This window comes from Ctenopharyngodon idella, chromosome 7, assembly GCF_019924925.1.
Source record: "Ctenopharyngodon idella isolate HZGC_01 chromosome 7, HZGC01, whole genome shotgun sequence".
Taxonomy (NCBI): Eukaryota; Metazoa; Chordata; class Actinopteri; order Cypriniformes; family Xenocyprididae; genus Ctenopharyngodon; species Ctenopharyngodon idella.
Window position 1 is genome coordinate 40,084,692 of NC_067226.1, and position 18,330 is coordinate 40,103,021.

At 41.1% G+C, this 18,330-nt stretch overlaps 1 protein-coding gene across 1 annotated transcript in view; it reads left to right on the plus strand.

The window, feature by feature from the left end:
• Positions 1 to 1,700: 1,700 nt before the first annotated feature.
• Positions 1,701 to 18,330, plus strand: part of LOC127515657 (mucin-5AC-like) — a 31,861-nt gene continuing 15,231 nt past the window's right edge. The window contains exons 1-20 of the mRNA XM_051899538.1: positions 1,701 to 1,787; positions 1,969 to 2,038; positions 2,951 to 3,091; positions 3,262 to 3,426; positions 3,538 to 3,632; positions 3,720 to 3,846; positions 3,968 to 4,223; positions 4,620 to 4,660; positions 4,844 to 4,950; positions 5,244 to 5,395; positions 5,478 to 5,616; positions 5,696 to 5,800; positions 5,890 to 6,069; positions 6,176 to 6,412; positions 6,526 to 6,682; positions 6,788 to 6,916; positions 7,371 to 7,518; positions 7,606 to 7,649; positions 7,758 to 7,985; positions 9,310 to 9,561. Of these exons, the coding sequence (XP_051755498.1) occupies positions 1,716 to 1,787; positions 1,969 to 2,038; positions 2,951 to 3,091; positions 3,262 to 3,426; positions 3,538 to 3,632; positions 3,720 to 3,846; positions 3,968 to 4,223; positions 4,620 to 4,660; positions 4,844 to 4,950; positions 5,244 to 5,395; positions 5,478 to 5,616; positions 5,696 to 5,800; positions 5,890 to 6,069; positions 6,176 to 6,412; positions 6,526 to 6,682; positions 6,788 to 6,916; positions 7,371 to 7,518; positions 7,606 to 7,649; positions 7,758 to 7,985; positions 9,310 to 9,561 (2,845 nt within the window). The 5' untranslated portion in view covers positions 1,701 to 1,715. The remainder of the gene's footprint in view (positions 1,788 to 1,968; positions 2,039 to 2,950; positions 3,092 to 3,261; positions 3,427 to 3,537; positions 3,633 to 3,719; positions 3,847 to 3,967; positions 4,224 to 4,619; positions 4,661 to 4,843; positions 4,951 to 5,243; positions 5,396 to 5,477; positions 5,617 to 5,695; positions 5,801 to 5,889; positions 6,070 to 6,175; positions 6,413 to 6,525; positions 6,683 to 6,787; positions 6,917 to 7,370; positions 7,519 to 7,605; positions 7,650 to 7,757; positions 7,986 to 9,309; positions 9,562 to 18,330) is intronic.

Here is an 18,330-nt window from a genome sequence, read left to right on the forward strand (position 1 = left end):
GTGGAAATCCCTGTACTGACACCTGTACCAACCCTGAAAGAGGACAAGTGTGTGAGCGCCACTGCATTGATGGATGCTTCTGCCCTCCTGGTATAGTGTTTTTATTATGGTTTTCCTTATTGACACTATCTTCTAATGTAACTGACTACATTAATTTCACTTTTCACTGATACCTTCCTAATCTAATGTCTTTTTTTTTTAACTTCATGCTAAACTTGGTGACTTTTGTGGCACTTGCTATATGAACACACACACAAAAAATATTTGGTTAGAAAAGTCTAAATGGTCTTCAAAATCCACCTAACCTCAGCTAGCTTTAAAATTAGTGTTATAAGTATTTTTTTTTTTTTACTGATGTTCTGAATGTGTCCATTCTGTCTTAAAGTGAGCACTATGACTGTCTGAGTCATAACCCATTTTCCTCTTTCTCTCACTTCAAGGCACCGTTTTTGATGATATACACAACACTGGCTGTATTCCACACAGTGAATGCTCCTGCATCCTTGGAGGTAAAATATTTGCCTCTGGGGAGAATTACACAAGCAGCTGCAGAGATTGGTAAGCCTCCATTGTTTGAAATTCAATTTGCTCTTATGGTTAGGATAAAAACATGATTAAAAATACTAAGCAATTGAAGATTTAATGTTTAATATATTATGCAGGCCTAATATATTGAGTGTTATAAAAAGTATAGGTTTGTACTGACATTATTATTTCCCATTTAGTACCTGTGAACAGGGACAGTGGAATTGTAACCAAAAGGATTGTCCACAAGCATGTTCAGTAGAGGGTGGATCCCATATTACAACTTTTGATGGAAAAGCCTACACCTTTCATGGAGACTGCACTTACGTCCTATCCAAAGTATGTGCTTGAAGGCAATTACCTTTATAAGACAACATTACAAGACATTGCATTACATATGTTTTGTTGCTGTACTAATTAATAGTAAATTAATAGTTGATTTCTAAGCATTGTGCTAAACAGCATCATAATATAATAAACATGTCAGATAATAAATGTCCAGATGATAGTTATAATAATTTTATTACATTTACATTACATTTAGTCATTTAGCAGACGTTTTTCTCCAAAGTGACTTATAAATGAGAACAGTAGAAGCAGTTATTTTATTAATAAAATGTAATTTTTTCATCAACTAAAAATGATACTTATGAGTTTGTGTTTAATAACTGAGAAGCTTTTAGAAAGCCATTAAAATCTGTTATGAGGCTGATATTAGGGATAATTGTGGCTATTGCATGATTGATTTGATATGCATGATAAGATCCAAATGGTACAAATTGATTTGTGGTGGAAACAGGGATTAAGTTTGCATGACTAGTTTAAGAAATTAATTGGATATTTTTTGTTCTCACCAAATTAACCCACAGAAGTTAACTATTGCTGTCTAGATCTCTTTGTTAGACAGTACATCTAGATTATGGCTGTATGAAGGATAAACAAAATGTGTGCCACAAACAAACAAACACTATCTTAAAAATGATTGTTGCTTTATGATTAACACTGTTCACATTTCTATGGATGGTTTTAAGATAATCAAATATGGTAATAAATGTGCATGTAATTTCAAATGGTTGGAAATTTTATCTTCTTTTTTTTTTTTTTTTAAAGTTATATTACTTAACTGGTCCATTTTTCTTTCTTTTTTAAAGCAATGCACAGGCACAGAATTCACAATTCAAGGAGACCTGATGAAATGTGGTGTGACTGAAACTGAAACCTGTTTGAAGGCAATAACTTTGGCATTGTCAGATGGAAGTACTGTAAGTACTAAAAAGGATTGGGGAAGGGAAAAAAACAGACAATGTTTACCAGAATAGGCTTTTATCAAAACACCTCTTGCTCTTCACATTGCTGCATATATATATATATATATAGGCCCTATATTTAAAATCTGCATATCATTCTGAAGCATTTCTGAACAGAAATCATTTGTGCACACAGGTGTTTAAAGTGGATTCCAATGGAAATATTGAGGTCAACAGAATAATTGTCCAGTTGCCGCTTTTAACAGGTAGGCTATGCAATCATGAGAAGAGAAAATTTAAGGGGGAAAAATAAATTAATTAATTCATTAATTATAAGCACACAAATATAATTAAACATTTCAGTAGGCCTACTAAATCAATTTTTGTTATCATAATAGAGCTAGCTTTTTTACACTATGTAGCTTTTGGCCCTCTAGCAGTTAAAAAAATAAAATAAAACATGCGTCTTGCAAAAGAAGATTGCTTTGGTTGTGCTTCGGCTCTGATTCTCTGCATGGATGAATGTGGTTCGATGCAACTGTGAACCACATGGATTTATGACATCTTATCAGAGTGGATAAACAAATAAATAACAGCTGTATCTGAAATCTAATACTCTCATTCAGTTTTCCCTACATTACTCCAGTAATATAATTCAATATGCTGGAATTCATTCAGCGTGATGCTCAAAGTGCATATATTCGTTATCGAGGTGTATCGAATGAGTGCACTTGATAATATCCATGGTGGTTTTTGGCTGTCCCATAAATAGTGCACTGTATAAAGGTATAGGGGTGATTTCAGTTTTTTTTTGTTTTGTTTTTACAACCAGTTTTGGAAGGTGGATTTTTGCATACTCTCATTAACAATACTGATATTGTTATTTTTATTAAAAAAAAATTTGCATAGTGTATCTAATATCAGAGAAAGGTTATTTGGTGAATGTAGGGAAGGGAATGTGAATATGATGCCTTTACAGTGATGTCATTTCAAATGGTGTGGGTGCATTGAATGATTGTTTTGAAAGACTGATCATGAAGAGAAAAAGATATATGGTTAATGTGGACTAACTATGGTTATATAAAGAAATACTGGATTACTACTTGAAGTCTTGCATATTATTAAACACACATCAATGTCTGTAATTGTCTAAATTTGTATTATTATTTGATTTTCAGCTGATGTGAGCATTTTCAAGCCCTCCTCATTCTACATTATCATTCAGGCCCATTTGATTGGGCTTCGTCTGGAGATCCAGCTTGTACCGTTAATGCAACTTTACATCACAGTCAATTCAGCATACCAAGGAGAAACATGTGGTATTTATTTTTACAGACCTCTTAACGATAACCTTATCATGCAATACTAATGACAAAAGCATCATCTTGTACTTTATGTGAAGGCATTCTGTCTTTTTTTTCTGTGGGATTATCTACAATCTTCAGTTCATTATGCCCTAGATTAATTTTGTTGATAAATTAATCCACAGGTCTTTGTGGCAATTTCAACAACATTGAGGCTGATGACTTTACAACCATTGGTGGACTCAGGGAAGGAACTGCTTTGGACTTTGCCAACACCTGGAAAACAAGAGCAAGTTGCCCTGATGTTAAAAGAACCTTTGAGAATCCTTGCAGTCTTAGCACTGAAAATGGTACGAATTTACCTTTACTGTTGGCATGTGATTTCCACAATACCATAACACTTTGCATTTGTAACTCTGGAATGTCATCTTGAACTGATCATGTTTCTAATAAACACACAGAGAAATATGCACAGCACTGGTGTTCCCTGCTGTCAGATTCCTCATCAGTGTTTGCCCCTTGCCACTCTGAAATCAACCCTGAAGTCTACAAAGCAGTAAGTGAAATTACATTTACATATATATATTAGCTGATGTTATACATTTCATTATTAACTCTTCTCTAACTTTTCCATACTTTCTAGAATTGTATATATGACAGCTGCAACTGTGAGAAGAGTGAGGACTGTATGTGTGCTGCATTGTCTTCATACGTACATGCATGTGCTGCAAGAGGGATTGTTCTTGATGGCTGGAGAGATGCTGCCTGCAGTGAGTTGCTTTCTTCTCAGAAAGGCTTGAGAATATTTGATAGTTGTCAACAGCTTGATCACATATGTTCAATAAGTTGACTGTAGTTAAACTCAATTAAATGTCGTCTCTTTCTTCTCAGAAAAGTACACCCTAACTTGCGTTGCCACCACGGTCTACTCCTATCAAATGACCAGCTGTGACCGCACTTGCCGATCCCTCAGCCAATCAGACAGCACCTGCGCTATTGACTTTGTACCAGTAGATGGCTGTGGCTGTGCAGAAGGAACATACATGAACGAGAATGGTGACTGTGTTGCATCTTCCAGCTGCTCATGCTATGATTCAGGCAAAATTATTCCTGCTGGGATCTCCATCTCCAAAGATGGAGGATCATGGTATGGACATGGAGTTGGTTACATTTATGTCGAATAAAATATTTGTTTAAAGGGTATATTTTGAATACAGGGTTTTTCAAAGTTTTTGATGTCAAGGACCCCCAAATATGACAACGCTGAGGCACATGAAAGTATAAATCTAACCACCTGTTTATGAAAATTTTAATTATATTAGGTTAACTTTGTGAGAAAAATAATTGATTTTAGTATCATCATTGTACTCAGGCCAAACTAAATTTGTATATTTGTAAAGTCTTTTTCTCTTAAATTTATAATAATCTTTTCTCTTAACCAAGGGGATGCTGGGCTTCCATGGACTCCTGTTTGAAAAACCCTGTTGTAGATTACTGCCCCAAATTTGATTTAATAATATTTAACCTAATATTTAAATTTCAGTATTTGCGAACAAGGGAAACTGAGCTGCTCTGGTGGATCAAATGGCGAAGGTGTGTATCTGTGTGTCTGAGAAGCTATATTTAAATTCTTAAGATAATATGTTTCTGACTTTCTTTGAAGAGTTTTTGAACTTTATGAGATTTTATCAGTGATTGTATTTGACATCAGCTACACTTATACCTTTAAGTGAGTACACTGTCTTCATCAATTCTATGATTCTATACTGTTAGAATGCAACGAGCCAATGACGTTTTTCAACTGCTCCAGTGCTAGCCCTGGTTCCAAGGGATCAGAGTGTCAGAAGAGCTGCAACACATTAGACATGGCTTGCGTGAGTTACTTGAATGCCTGTAAAGGCTAGTTTTTCTGTTTCTTTGCAACATAAAACAAGACATTTCTTTAAGTGACATGACATGGTCATAGTGCACTGTACTACTCCTATAGTAGAACTCCAATAGGGATAATAAACACCAGTCTGTCACAGACTGTACAGAAAAAAGCTGTGTGAAGATACTTTGTAAACTCTCCCTTTGTGTTCCACTGAGAAAATAACAGCATATAGGTTTAGAATGGAATTGGGGTAAATAAATAACAACTCAATTTTAATTTTATGCATGACTGCAGATCAGTACAGAGTGTGTGTCTGGCTGTGTGTGCCCAACTGGGCTGGTGTCAGATGGGAAAGGTGGCTGCATTGCTGAAGACCTCTGTCCTTGCATCCATAATGGAATTGCCTACCAACCTGGGGAAAGCATCAAGACTGATTGCAATACATGGTATGTTCAACTGTGAGATTTTTAATTATTTTTCATATTTTAGATACTATTGTTTATAGTGCACTTACATTATTTTTTATAGTACTTGTAAGAATAGACGATGGATATGTACCACGAACCAGTGCAGTGGGACATGCAGCATCTATGGAGATGGTCATTACAGAACCTTTGATGAGAAAAGATACGTCTTTAGTGGAAACTGTGAATACAGCCTTGTTCAGGTATGAACCTTGCACTTTCTTATGAGGCCCGAAGATCTTTATAACTTAATCTAAATCTAAATTTTTATGCTATGACCAGGACTTCTGCAATAGCACCACCGGCACTTTTAGAGTCATTACTGAAAATATTCCCTGTGGATCCACTGGCACCACTTGTTCCAAGGCTATCAAGCTTTTCCTCGGAGTGAGTTAACTCTTAACATTTACCAAAGCAGGCATATCAAGCCCTAAATTAGTACAGAATGAGCATTGCATTTGTCATTTATATTTCAGAGCAATGAGCTTAGATTGACAGATGGATCCTACCAAGTTGTTCGCAGAGATGCAGGAGAGGAGATTCCCTACCAGATGCGCACCATGGGGCTTTACTTGGTGATTGAGGCCAGTAATGGTCTGATGCTCATTTGGGACAGAAAAACAACTATACACATCAAACTGAATCCAGAGTTTAATGTGAGTACTATGGCAGGACTATTACCTCCATCCTTGTCAAGTCTATTTATTAAATACAAATATCTTATTAATATTTATAATAATAGTGTTCTATTCATATGGTCAGGGGCGCGTATGTGGTCTGTGTGGAAACTATGATGGGAACGCAAACAATGACTTCACTACACGCAGTCAAGCAATTGCTGTCGACGCCCTGGATTTTGTAAACAGCTGGAAGCTCTCTAGTTGTCCAGATGCAACTCTCATCCAAGAACCATGTGTCCATAATCCATATAGGGAGGCCTGGGCACAGAGGCAGTGCAGCATCATTACTAGCAATGTCTTCTCAACCTGTCATTCACAGGTACTTACAACAAACTGCTATTTAGGGAACTCGAATATCCATATGTTAAGTATATTATGTCTGAAAAATCGATTGCATTTACCAGCCACATTTTTATGAATATTGCTTTAAAGGTGGACCCCTCTCCTTTCTATGATGCTTGTGTGAGAGATGCATGTGCCTGTGATAGTGGTGGAGATTATGAGTGTTTTTGCACTGCTGTAACAGCCTATGCACAAGCCTGTAATGAGGCTGGAGCCTGTGTTGCCTGGAGAACACCTAAAATATGCCGTGAGTCACTGATAAGATTCACATCAGATGTGCTGTAAAGGAATGACTAAAAACTGTACACCACAAAATCCTAAAACAACTTTAAGGTTTGCCTTTTCATTGCAGCATTATTCTGTGATTATTACAACCCCCCTGGTGAATGTGAGTGGCATTACAAACCTTGTGGAGCTCCTTGTATGCAGACATGCAGAAACCCCTCTGGAAACTGCTCTAGTCAGATACCAGCGCTTGAAGGTGAGAACTCATAATTACAACCAATTATATCATCAGCATGTTAGTGAGGAAACAACTATAAATACTTGTATTTGGAAGACATCACACTTATTTTGTACTCTATTAAATACATATTTTTAAATAATGCATAATCAGTGTACAATTACTACTGTAGAAAACCTAGTGATAATTTTGGGGAGATTTTGCTGCAGCTTAAAAAAAAAACAAAAAAAACAAGTGATTCAAATGGTTTTTTGCCAAGCATTCATGGAAATGTATCAATCATAATATCACCTTGGTTCAGAATCATGAAAAAGACATATAATAGGCCATGTCCCCTACACTGGACAAGTTAGAGAACAATGTCTTCAAAACATTTATCATAACAATTAATTCACTGAAATCTGTTCTTAAAATGAACTTCACATTGTTTGTTTTTACTCTGATTTATATTTTTCCCTTTGAACCATTTTAGGTTGCTATCCTAAATGCCCTCCAGAGCAGCCTGTTTTTGATGAGGATAACATGAAGTGTGTTACACAGGAAGATTGTGGCTGTTATGTTGACATGTTACAATATCAGATTGGCCAGCAGGTGCCGACCACAGAGAACTGTCAGTCATGGTATGTGTATATTTTCCTATCATATTCACGTTTCATATGTCACTAATAGTTTTTAAATATCCTATTTATGCTTTTTTTCTCCTGCAGTTATTGTACATCGTTTGGTGTTATCTGTGAATTTGATGTAAATGGTAAGACTGCATTTAAGTTATAGTTTAGTTTGAAGATTGTTAAAGCAGAATCTACTTTCATTATATACTTTTTTTTTTTTTAAATATATATATTTTTTTCATTTACAGCATGTACATGCCAATACAACAATGTAGAGTACAACTATGGAGATATAATTTATCACACAACGGATGGACTGGGAGGATGTATCACAGGCAGATGTTCAGTCAATGGAACTATTGAGAGGACTTTGATACCTTGTGAAACGACTGCTGTTCCAACTGTCACATCCCCTCTGACCACAACACAGAAATTAACACCAACCCCGACAACAGTTTTTGTCTTCAGCACCCCAGGTACTTGGTCATTTCTGTAGTAGACAGTTTTTCCTCGTATATTGCTCCTATATTTAGGGTTCATGCATTGATAATCAAAGTGTATACATTAGTTATACTGAGAAGACTTGTAGTAGTAAACAGTGATTATTTTCATTCAATTGCAAATGATAACAACTTCTCCAGACAATGGAACTGAGGTGTATATTTATATTATTCAAACACTGAACATGTATTTTTCAGCACAAAATTATTAATTTGCTATTATTCTTAATTACTTTCTTAATTCTTACTTACAATTTTCTTATTGAAATGCTTATTTTACATTTATCTTACATTTAACAACGTATTTACTTGATGACCACAGAATACACTTCTCCGGAAACTGAAAAAGAAACAACCACAGCTCCTGAAGTTTTCACTACATCCAACAAGCCTGAACAATTGACAAGCGGACCAACAACTGAAGTTATTTTAACTGCTTCTACTGCAGAAATTAAATATTCAACTAAACAACAGATGTATGTAACATCAGAGTCTTCAACATCATCAGATCAAACATCAAAACTGTCCTTGTACACGACAGCAAAGAAAACAACAGAATCTGAAAGCTCCGTAGAGACACAAAGTACAATAACATCAAAAACCTCGATTGCACCCATTACAAAAACACTTCCAATGGTCACTGGTAAAGTGTGGACAACACTGTCCACAGAATCACAATCTGTGCCCACACTTCAGACGACTGGAGAACAAACCACTGAGTATGAATTGACCACGTCATCTGGAACATCAACATCTACAAGCACATCCCTCCCAATTACACAAACCTCACAACTCGTTACCTTCAGACAACCAACAACGCAAACAAAGACAACTGAAGTGCCAGTCACAACACTTGTGTCCACAACAGTGAGTGCTGAATCATCCACTGCACATGAGCTTACCACTCAGGGTCTTTCTTCAACAACAAAACCAGTCAAAGCTGAAACAACTCTTTCAACAACCACACCAGCCATCCCATCCACTACTGTCATTGTCGAGGAGGGAAGCACCACTGTCCAACCACCTACAGAAACCTCAGCTCCAAGCAGTGTCTCCACAACTTCAAAATCATCTACAGCTACTCAAACAACTGGAGAAGTAACAACAACTGAGACTGTAACTGAGAATGAATCGATCACATCTCAGACACCTTTGTTCACCACCAGGCCACCAAAGGTGGTAACAACTGGTCTAACAAGCCTACCAACAACTACTGCCACAACCACTTTAGAAGAGTTAACAGCTACTTCATCTGAGACATCAACATCTTCAAGCACATCTCTCCCAGTGACACTACCAGTCGTTACATCCACACAACCAACAACGCAAACAAAGACAACTGAAGTGCCAGTCACAACACTTGTGTCCACAACAGTGAGTGCTGAATCATCCACTGCATATGAGCTTACCACTCAGGGTCTTTCTTCAACTACAAAACCAGTCAAAGCTGGAACAACTCTTTCAACCACCTCACCAGCCATCCCATCCACTACTGTCCTTGTCGAGGAGGGAAGCACCACTGTCCAACCACCTACAGAAACCTCAGCTCCAAGCAGTGTCTCCACAACTTCAAAATCATCTACAGCTACTCAAACAACTGGAGAAGTAACAACAACTGAGACTGTAACTGAGAATGAATCGATCACATCTCAGACACCTTTGTTCACCACCAGGCCACAAAAGGTGGTAACAACTGGACTAACAAGCCTACCAACAACTACTGCCACAACCACTTTAGAAGAGTTAACTGCAACGTCATCTGAAACGTCACCATCTTCAAGCACATCTCTCCCAGTGACACAAACCTCACTACCAGTCGTTACATCCACGCAACCAACAACGCAAACAAAGACAACTGAAGTGCCAGTCACAACACTTGTGTCCACAACAGTGAGTGCTGAATCATCCACTGCATATGAGCTTACCACTCAGGGTCTTTCTTCAACTACAAAACCAGTCAAAGCTGGAACAACTCTTTCAACCACCTCACCAGCCATCCCATCCACTACTGTCATTGTCGAGGAGGGAAGCACCACTGTCCAACCACCTACAGAAACCTCAGCTCCAAGCAGTGTCTCCACAATTTCAAAATCATCTACAGCTACTCAAACAACTGGAGAAGTAACAACAACTGAGACTGTAACTGAGAATGAATCGATCACATCTCAGACACCTTTGTTCACCACCAGGCCACCAAAGGTGGTAACAACTGGTCTAACAAGCCTACCAACAACTACTGCCACAACCACTTTAGAAGAGTTAACTGCAACGTCATCTGAAACGTCACCATCTTCAAGCACATCTCTCCCAGTGACACAAACCTCACTACCTGTCGTTACATCCACGCAACCAACAACGCAAACAAAGACAACTGAAGTGCCAGTCACAACACTTGTGTCCACAACAGTGAGTGCTGAATCATCCACTGCATATGAGCTTACCACTCAGGGTCTTTCTTCAACTACAAAACCAGTCAAAGCTGGAACAACTCTTTCAACCACCTCACCAGCCATCCCATCCACTACTGTCATTGTCGAGGAGGGAAGCACCACTGTCCAACCACCTACAGAAACCTCAGCTCCAAGCAGTGTCTCCACAACTTCAAAATCATCTACAGCTACTCAAACAACTGGAGAAGTAACAACAACTGAGACTGTAACTGAGAATGAATCGATCACATCTCAGACACCTTTGTTCACCACCAGGCCACAAAAGGTTGTAACAACTGGTCTAACAAGCCTACCAACAACTACTGCCACAACCACTTTAGAAGAGTTAACTGCAACGTCATCTGAAACGTCACCATCTTCAAGCACATCTCTCCCAGTGACACAAACCTCACTACCAGTCGTTACATCCACGCAACCAACAACGCAAACAAAGACAACTGAAGTGCCAGTCACAACACTTGTGTCCACAACAGTGAGTGCTGAATCATCCACTGTATATGAGCTTACCACTCAGGGTCTTTCTTCAACTACAAAACCAGTCAAAGCTGGAACAACTCTTTCAACCACCTCACCAGCCATCCCATCCACTACTGTCATTGTCGAGGAGGGAAGCACCACTGTCCAACCACCTACAGAAACCTCAGCTCCAAGCAGTGTCTCCACAATTTCAAAATCATCTACAGCTACTCAAACAACTGGAGCAGTAACAACAACTGAGACTGTAACTGAGAATGAATCGATCACATCTCAGACACCTTTGTTCACCACCAGGCCACCAAAGGTGGTAACAACTGGTCTAACAAGCCTACCAACAACTACTGCCACAACCACTTTAGAAGAGTTAACTGCAACGTCATCTGAAACGTCACCATCTTCAAGCACATCTCTCCCAGTGACACAAACCTCACTACCTGTCGTTACATCCACGCAACCAACAACGCAAACAAAGACAACTGAAGTGCCAGTCACAACACTTGTGTCCACAACAGTGAGTGCTGAATCATCCACTGCATATGAGCTTACCACTCAGGGTCTTTCTTCAACTACAAAACCAGTCAAAGCTGGAACAACTCTTTCAACCACCTCACCAGCCATCCCATCCACTACTGTCATTGTCGAGGAGGGAAGCACCACTGTCCAACCACCTACAGAAACCTCAGCTCCAAGCAGTGTCTCCACAACTTCAAAATCATCTACAGCTACTCAAACAACTGGAGAAGTAACAACAACTGAGACTGTAACTGAGAATGAATCGATCACATCTCAGACACCTTTGTTCACCACCAGGCCACCAAAGGTTGTAACAACTGGTCTAACAAGCCTACCAACAACTACTGCCACAACCACTTTAGAAGAGTTAACTGCTACGTCATCTGAGACATCAACATCTTCAAGCACATCTCTCCCAGTGACACAAACCTCACTACCAGTCGTTACATCCACGCAACCAACAACGCAAACAAAGACAACTGAAGTGCCAGTCACAACACTTGTGTCCACAACAGTGAGTGCTGAATCATCCACTGCATATGAGCTTACCACTCAGGGTCTTTCTTCAACTACAAAACCAGTCAAAGCTGGAACAACTCTTTCAACCACCTCACCAGCCATCCCATCCACTACTGTCATTGTCGAGGAGGGAAGCACCACTGTCCAACCACCTACAGAAACCTCAGCTCCAAGCAGTGTCTCCACAACTTCAAAATCATCTACAGCTACTCAAACAACTGGAGAAGTAACAACAACTGAGACTGTAACTGAGAATGAATCGATCACATCTCAGACACCTTTGTTCACCACCAGGCCACCAAAGGTGGTAACAACTGGACTAACAAGCCTACCAACAACTACTGCCACAACCACTTTAGAAGAGTTAACTGCAACGTCATCTGAAACGTCACCATCTTCAAGCACATCTCTCCCAGTGACACAAACCTCACTACCAGTCGTTACATCCACGCAACCAACAACGCAAACAAAGACAACTGAAGTGCCAGTCACAACACTTGTGTCCACAACAGTGAGTGCTGAATCATCCACTGCATATGAGCTTACCACTCAGGGTCTTTCTTCAACTACAAAACCAGTCAAAGCTGGAACAACTCTTTCAACCACCTCACCAGCCATCCCATCCACTACTGTCATTGTCGAGGAGGGAAGCACCACTGTCCAACCACCTACAGAAACCTCAGCTCCAAGCAGTGTCTCCACAACTTCAAAATCATCTACAGCTACTCAAACAACTGGAGAAGTAACAACAACTGAGACTGTAACTGAGATTGAATCGATCACATCTCAGACACCTTTGTTCACCACCAGGCCACAAAAGGTTGTAACAACTGGTCTAACAAGCCTACCAACAACTACTGCCACAACCACTTTAGAAGAGTTAACTGCTACTTCATCTGAGACATCACCATCTTCAAGCACATCTCTCCCAGTGACACAAACCTCACTACCTGTCGTTACATCCACGCAACCAACAACGCAAACAAAGACAACTGAAGTGCCAGTCACAACACTTGTGTCCACAACAGTGAGTGCTGAATCATCCACTGCATATGAGCTTACCACTCAGGGTCTTTCTTCAACTACAAAACCAGTCAAAGCTGGAACAACTCTTTCAACCACCTCACCAGCCATCCCATCCACTACTGTCATTGTCGAGGAGGGAAGCACCACTGTCCAACCACCTACAGAAACCTCAGCTCCAAGCAGTGTCTCCACAATTTCAAAATCATCTACAGCTACTCAAACAACTGGAGAAGTAACAACAACTGAGACTGTAACTGAGAATGAATCGGTCACATCTCAGACACCTTTGTTCACCACCAGGCCACCAAAGGTGGTAACAACTGGTCTAACAAGCCTACCAACAACTACTGCCACAACCACTTTAGAAGAGTTAACAGCTACTTCATCTGAGACGTCAACATCTTCAAGCACATCTCTCCCAGTGACACAAACCTCACTACCAGTCGTTACATCCACGCAACCAACAACGCAAACAAAGACAACTGAAGTGCCAGTCACAACACTTGTGTCCACAACAGTGAGTGCTGAATCATCCACTGCATATGAGCTTACCACTCAGGGTCTTTCTTCAACTACAAAACCAGTCAAAGCTGGAACAACTCTTTCAACCACCTCACCAGCCATCCAATCCACTACTGTCATTGTCGAGGAGGGAAGCACCACTGTCCAACCACCTACAGAAACCTCAGCTCCAAGCAGTGTCTCCACAACTTCAAAATCATCTACAGCTACTCAAACAACTGGAGAAGTAACAACAACTGAGACTGTAACTGAGATTGAATTGATCACATCTCAGACACCTTTGTTCACCACCAGGCCACAAAAGGTTGTAACAACTGGTCTAACAAGCCTACCAACAACTACTGCCACAACCACTTTAGAAGAGTTAACAGCTACTTCATCTGAGACATCAACATCTTCAAGCACATCTCTCCCAGTGACACAAACCTCACTACCTGTCGTTACATCCACGCAACCAACAACGCAAACAAAGACAACTGAAGTGCCAGTCACAACACTTGTGTCCACAACAGTGAGTGCTGAATCATCCACTGCATATGAGCTTACCACTCAGGGTCTTTCTTCAACTACAAAACCAGTCAAAGCTGGAACAACTCTTTCAACCACCTCACCAGCCATCCCATCCACTACTGTCATTGTCGAGGAGGGAAGCACCACTGTCCAACCACCTACAGAAACCTCAGCTCCAAGCAGTGTCTCCACAACTTCAAAATCATCTACAGCTACTCAAACAACTGGAGAAGTAACAACAACTGAGACTGTAACTGAGAATGAATCGGTCACATCTCAGACACCTTTGTTCACCACCAGGCCACCAAAGGTGGTAACAACTGGTCTAACAAGCCTACCAACAACTACTGCCACAACCACTTTAGAAGAGTTAACTGCTACTTCATCTGAGACATCAACATCTTCAAGCACATCTCTCCCAGTGACACAAACCTCACTACCAGTCGTTACATCCACGCAACCAACAACGCAAACAAAGACAACTGAAGTGCCAGTCACAACACTTGTGTCCACAACAGTGAGTGCTGAATCATCCACTGCATATGAGCTTACCACTCAGGGTCTTTCTTCAACTACAAAACCAGTCAAAGCTGGAACAACTCTTTCAACCACCTCACCAGCCATCCCATCCACTACTGTCATTGTCGAGGAGGGAAGCACCACTGTCCAACCACCTACAGAAACCTCAGCTCCAAGCAGTGTCTCCACAACTTCAAAATCATCTACAGCTACTCAAACAACTGGAGAAGTAACAACAACTGAGACTGTAACTGAGATTGAATTGATCACATCTCAGACACCTTTGTTCACCACCAGGCCACAAAAGGTTGTAACAACTGGTCTAACAAGCCTACCAACAACTACTGCCACAACCACTTTAGAAGAGTTAACTGCAACGTCATCTGAAACGTCACCATCTTCAAGCACATCTCTCCCAGTGACACAAACCTCACTACCTGTCGTTACATCCACGCAACCAACAACGCAAACAAAGACAACTGAAGTGCCAGTCACAACACTTGTGTCCACAACAGTGAGTGCTGAATCATCCACTGCATATGAGCTTACCACTCAGGGTCTTTCTTCAACTACAAAACCAGTCAAAGCTGGAACAACTCTTTCAACCACCTCACCAGCCATCCCATCCACTACTGTCATTGTCGAGGAGGGAAGCACCACTGTCCAACCACCTACAGAAACCTCAGCTCCAAGCAGTGTCTCCACAACTTCAAAATCATCTACAGCTACTCAAACAACTGGAGAAGTAACAACAACTGAGACTGTAACTGAGAATGAATCGATCACATCTCAGACACCTTTGTTCACCACCAGGCCACCAAAGGTGGTAACAACTGGTCTAACAAGCCTACCAACAACTACTGCCACAACCACTTTAGAAGAGTTAACTGCAACGTCATCTGAAACGTCACCATCTTCAAGCACATCTCTCCCAGTGACACAAACCTCACTACCAGTCGTTACATCCACGCAACCAACAACGCAAACAAAGACAACTGAAGTGCCAGTCACAACACTTGTGTCCACAACAGTGAGTGCTGAATCATCCACTGCATATGAGCTTACCACTCAGGGTCTTTCTTCAACTACAAAACCAGTCAAAGCTGGAACAACTCTTTCAACCACCTCACCAGCCATCCCATCCACTACTGTCATTGTCGAGGAGGGAAGCACCACTGTCCAACCACCTACAGAAACCTCAGCTCCAAGCAGTGTCTCCACAACTTCAAAATCATCTACAGCTACTCAAACAACTGGAGAAGTAACAACAACTGAGACTGTAACTGAGAATGAATCGATCACATCTCAGACACCTTTGTTCACCACCAGGCCACAAAAGGTTGTAACAACTGGTCTAACAAGCCTACCAACAACTACTGCCACAACCACTTTAGAAGAGTTAACTGCAACGTCATCTGAAACGTCACCATCTTCAAGCACATCTCTCCCAGTGACACAAACCTCACTACCAGTCGTTACATCCACGCAACCAACAACGCAAACAAAGACAACTGAAGTGCCAGTCACAACACTTGTGTCCACAACAGTGAGTGCTGAATCATCCACTGTATATGAGCTTACCACTCAGGGTCTTTCTTCAACTACAAAACCAGTCAAAGCTGGAACAACTCTTTCAACCACCTCACCAGCCATCCCATCCACTACTGTCATTGTCGAGGAGGGAAGCACCACTGTCCAACCACCTACAGAAACCTCAGCTCCAAGCAGTGTCTCCACAATTTCAAAATCATCTACAGCTACTCAAACAACTGGAGAAGTAACAACAACTGAGACTGTAACTGAGAATGAATCGATCACATCTCAGACACCTTTGTTCACCACCAGGCCACCAAAGGTGGTAACAACTGGTCTAACAAGCCTACCAACAACTACTGCCACAACCACTTTAGAAGAGTTAACTGCAACGTCATCTGAAACGTCACCATCTTCAAGCACATCTCTCCCAGTGACACAAACCTCACTACCTGTCGTTACATCCACGCAACCAACAACGCAAACAAAGACAACTGAAGTGCCAGTCACAACACTTGTGTCCACAACAGTGAGTGCTGAATCATCCACTGCATATGAGCTTACCACTCAGGGTCTTTCTTCAACTACAAAACCAGTCAAAGCTGGAACAACTCTTTCAACCACCTCACCAGCCATCCCATCCACTACTGTCATTGTCGAGGAGGGAAGCACCACTGTCCAACCACCTACAGAAACCTCAGCTCCAAGCAGTGTCTCCACAACTTCAAAATCATCTACAGCTACTCAAACAACTGGAGAAGTAACAACAACTGAGACTGTAACTGAGAATGAATCGATCACATCTCAGACACCTTTGTTCACCACCAGGCCACAAAAGGTTGTAACAACTGGTCTAACAAGCCTACCAACAACTACTGCCACAACCACTTTAGAAGAGTTAACTGCAACGTCATCTGAAACGTCACCATCTTCAAGCACATCTCTCCCAGTGACACAAACCTCACTACCAGTCGTTACATCCACGCAACCAACAACGCAAACAAAGACAACTGAAGTGCCAGTCACAACACTTGTGTCCACAACAGTGAGTGCTGAATCATCCACTGCATATGAGCTTACCACTCAGGGTCTTTCTTCAACTACAAAACCAGTCAAAGCTGGAACAACTCTTTCAACCACCTCACCAGCCATCCCATCCACTACTGTCATTGTCGAGGAGGGAAGCACCACTGTCCAACCACCTACAGAAACCTCAGCTCCAAGCAGTGTCTCCACAATTTCAAAATCATCTACAGCTACTCAAACAACTGGAGAAGTAACAACAACTGAGACTGTAACTGAGAATGAATCGATCACATCTCAGACACCTTTGTTCACCACCAGGCCACCAAAGGTGGTAACAACTGGTCTAACAAGCCTACCAACAACTACTGCCACAACCACTTTAGAAGAGTTAACTGCAACGTCATCTGAAACGTCACCATCTTCAAGCACATCTCTCCCAGTGACACAAACCTCACTACCTGTCGTTACATCCACGCAACCAACAACGCAAACAAAGACAACTGAAGTGCCAGTCACAACACTTGTGTCCACAACAGTGAGTGCTGAATCATCCACTGCATATGAGCTTACCACTCAGGGTCTTTCTTCAACTACAAAACCAGTCAAAGCTGGAACAACTCTTTCAACCACCTCACCAGCCATCCCATCCACTACTGTCATTGTCGAGGAGGGAAGCACCACTGTCCAACCACCTACAGAAACCTCAGCTCCAAGCAGTGTCTCCACAATTTCAAAATCATCTACAGCTACTCAAACAACTGGAGAAGTAACAACAACTGAGACTGTAACTGAGAATGAATCGATCACATCTCAGACACCTTTGTTCACCACCAGGCCACCAAAGGTGGTAACAACTGGTCTAACAAGCCTACCAACAACTACTGCCACAACCACTTTAGAAGAGTTAACAGCTACTTCATCTGAGACATCAACATCTTCAAGCACATCTCTCCCAGTGACACAAACCTCACTACCAGTCGTTACATCCACGCAACCAACAACGCAAACAAAGACAACTGAAGTGCCAGTCACAACACTTGTGTCCACAACAGTGAGTGCTGAATCATCCACTGCATATGAGCTTACCACTCAGGGTCTTTCTTCAACTACAAAACCAGTCAAAGCTGGAACAACTCTTTCAACCACCTCACCAGCCATCCCATCCACTACTGTCATTGTCGAGGAGGGAAGCACCACTGTCCAACCACCTACAGAAACCTCAGCTC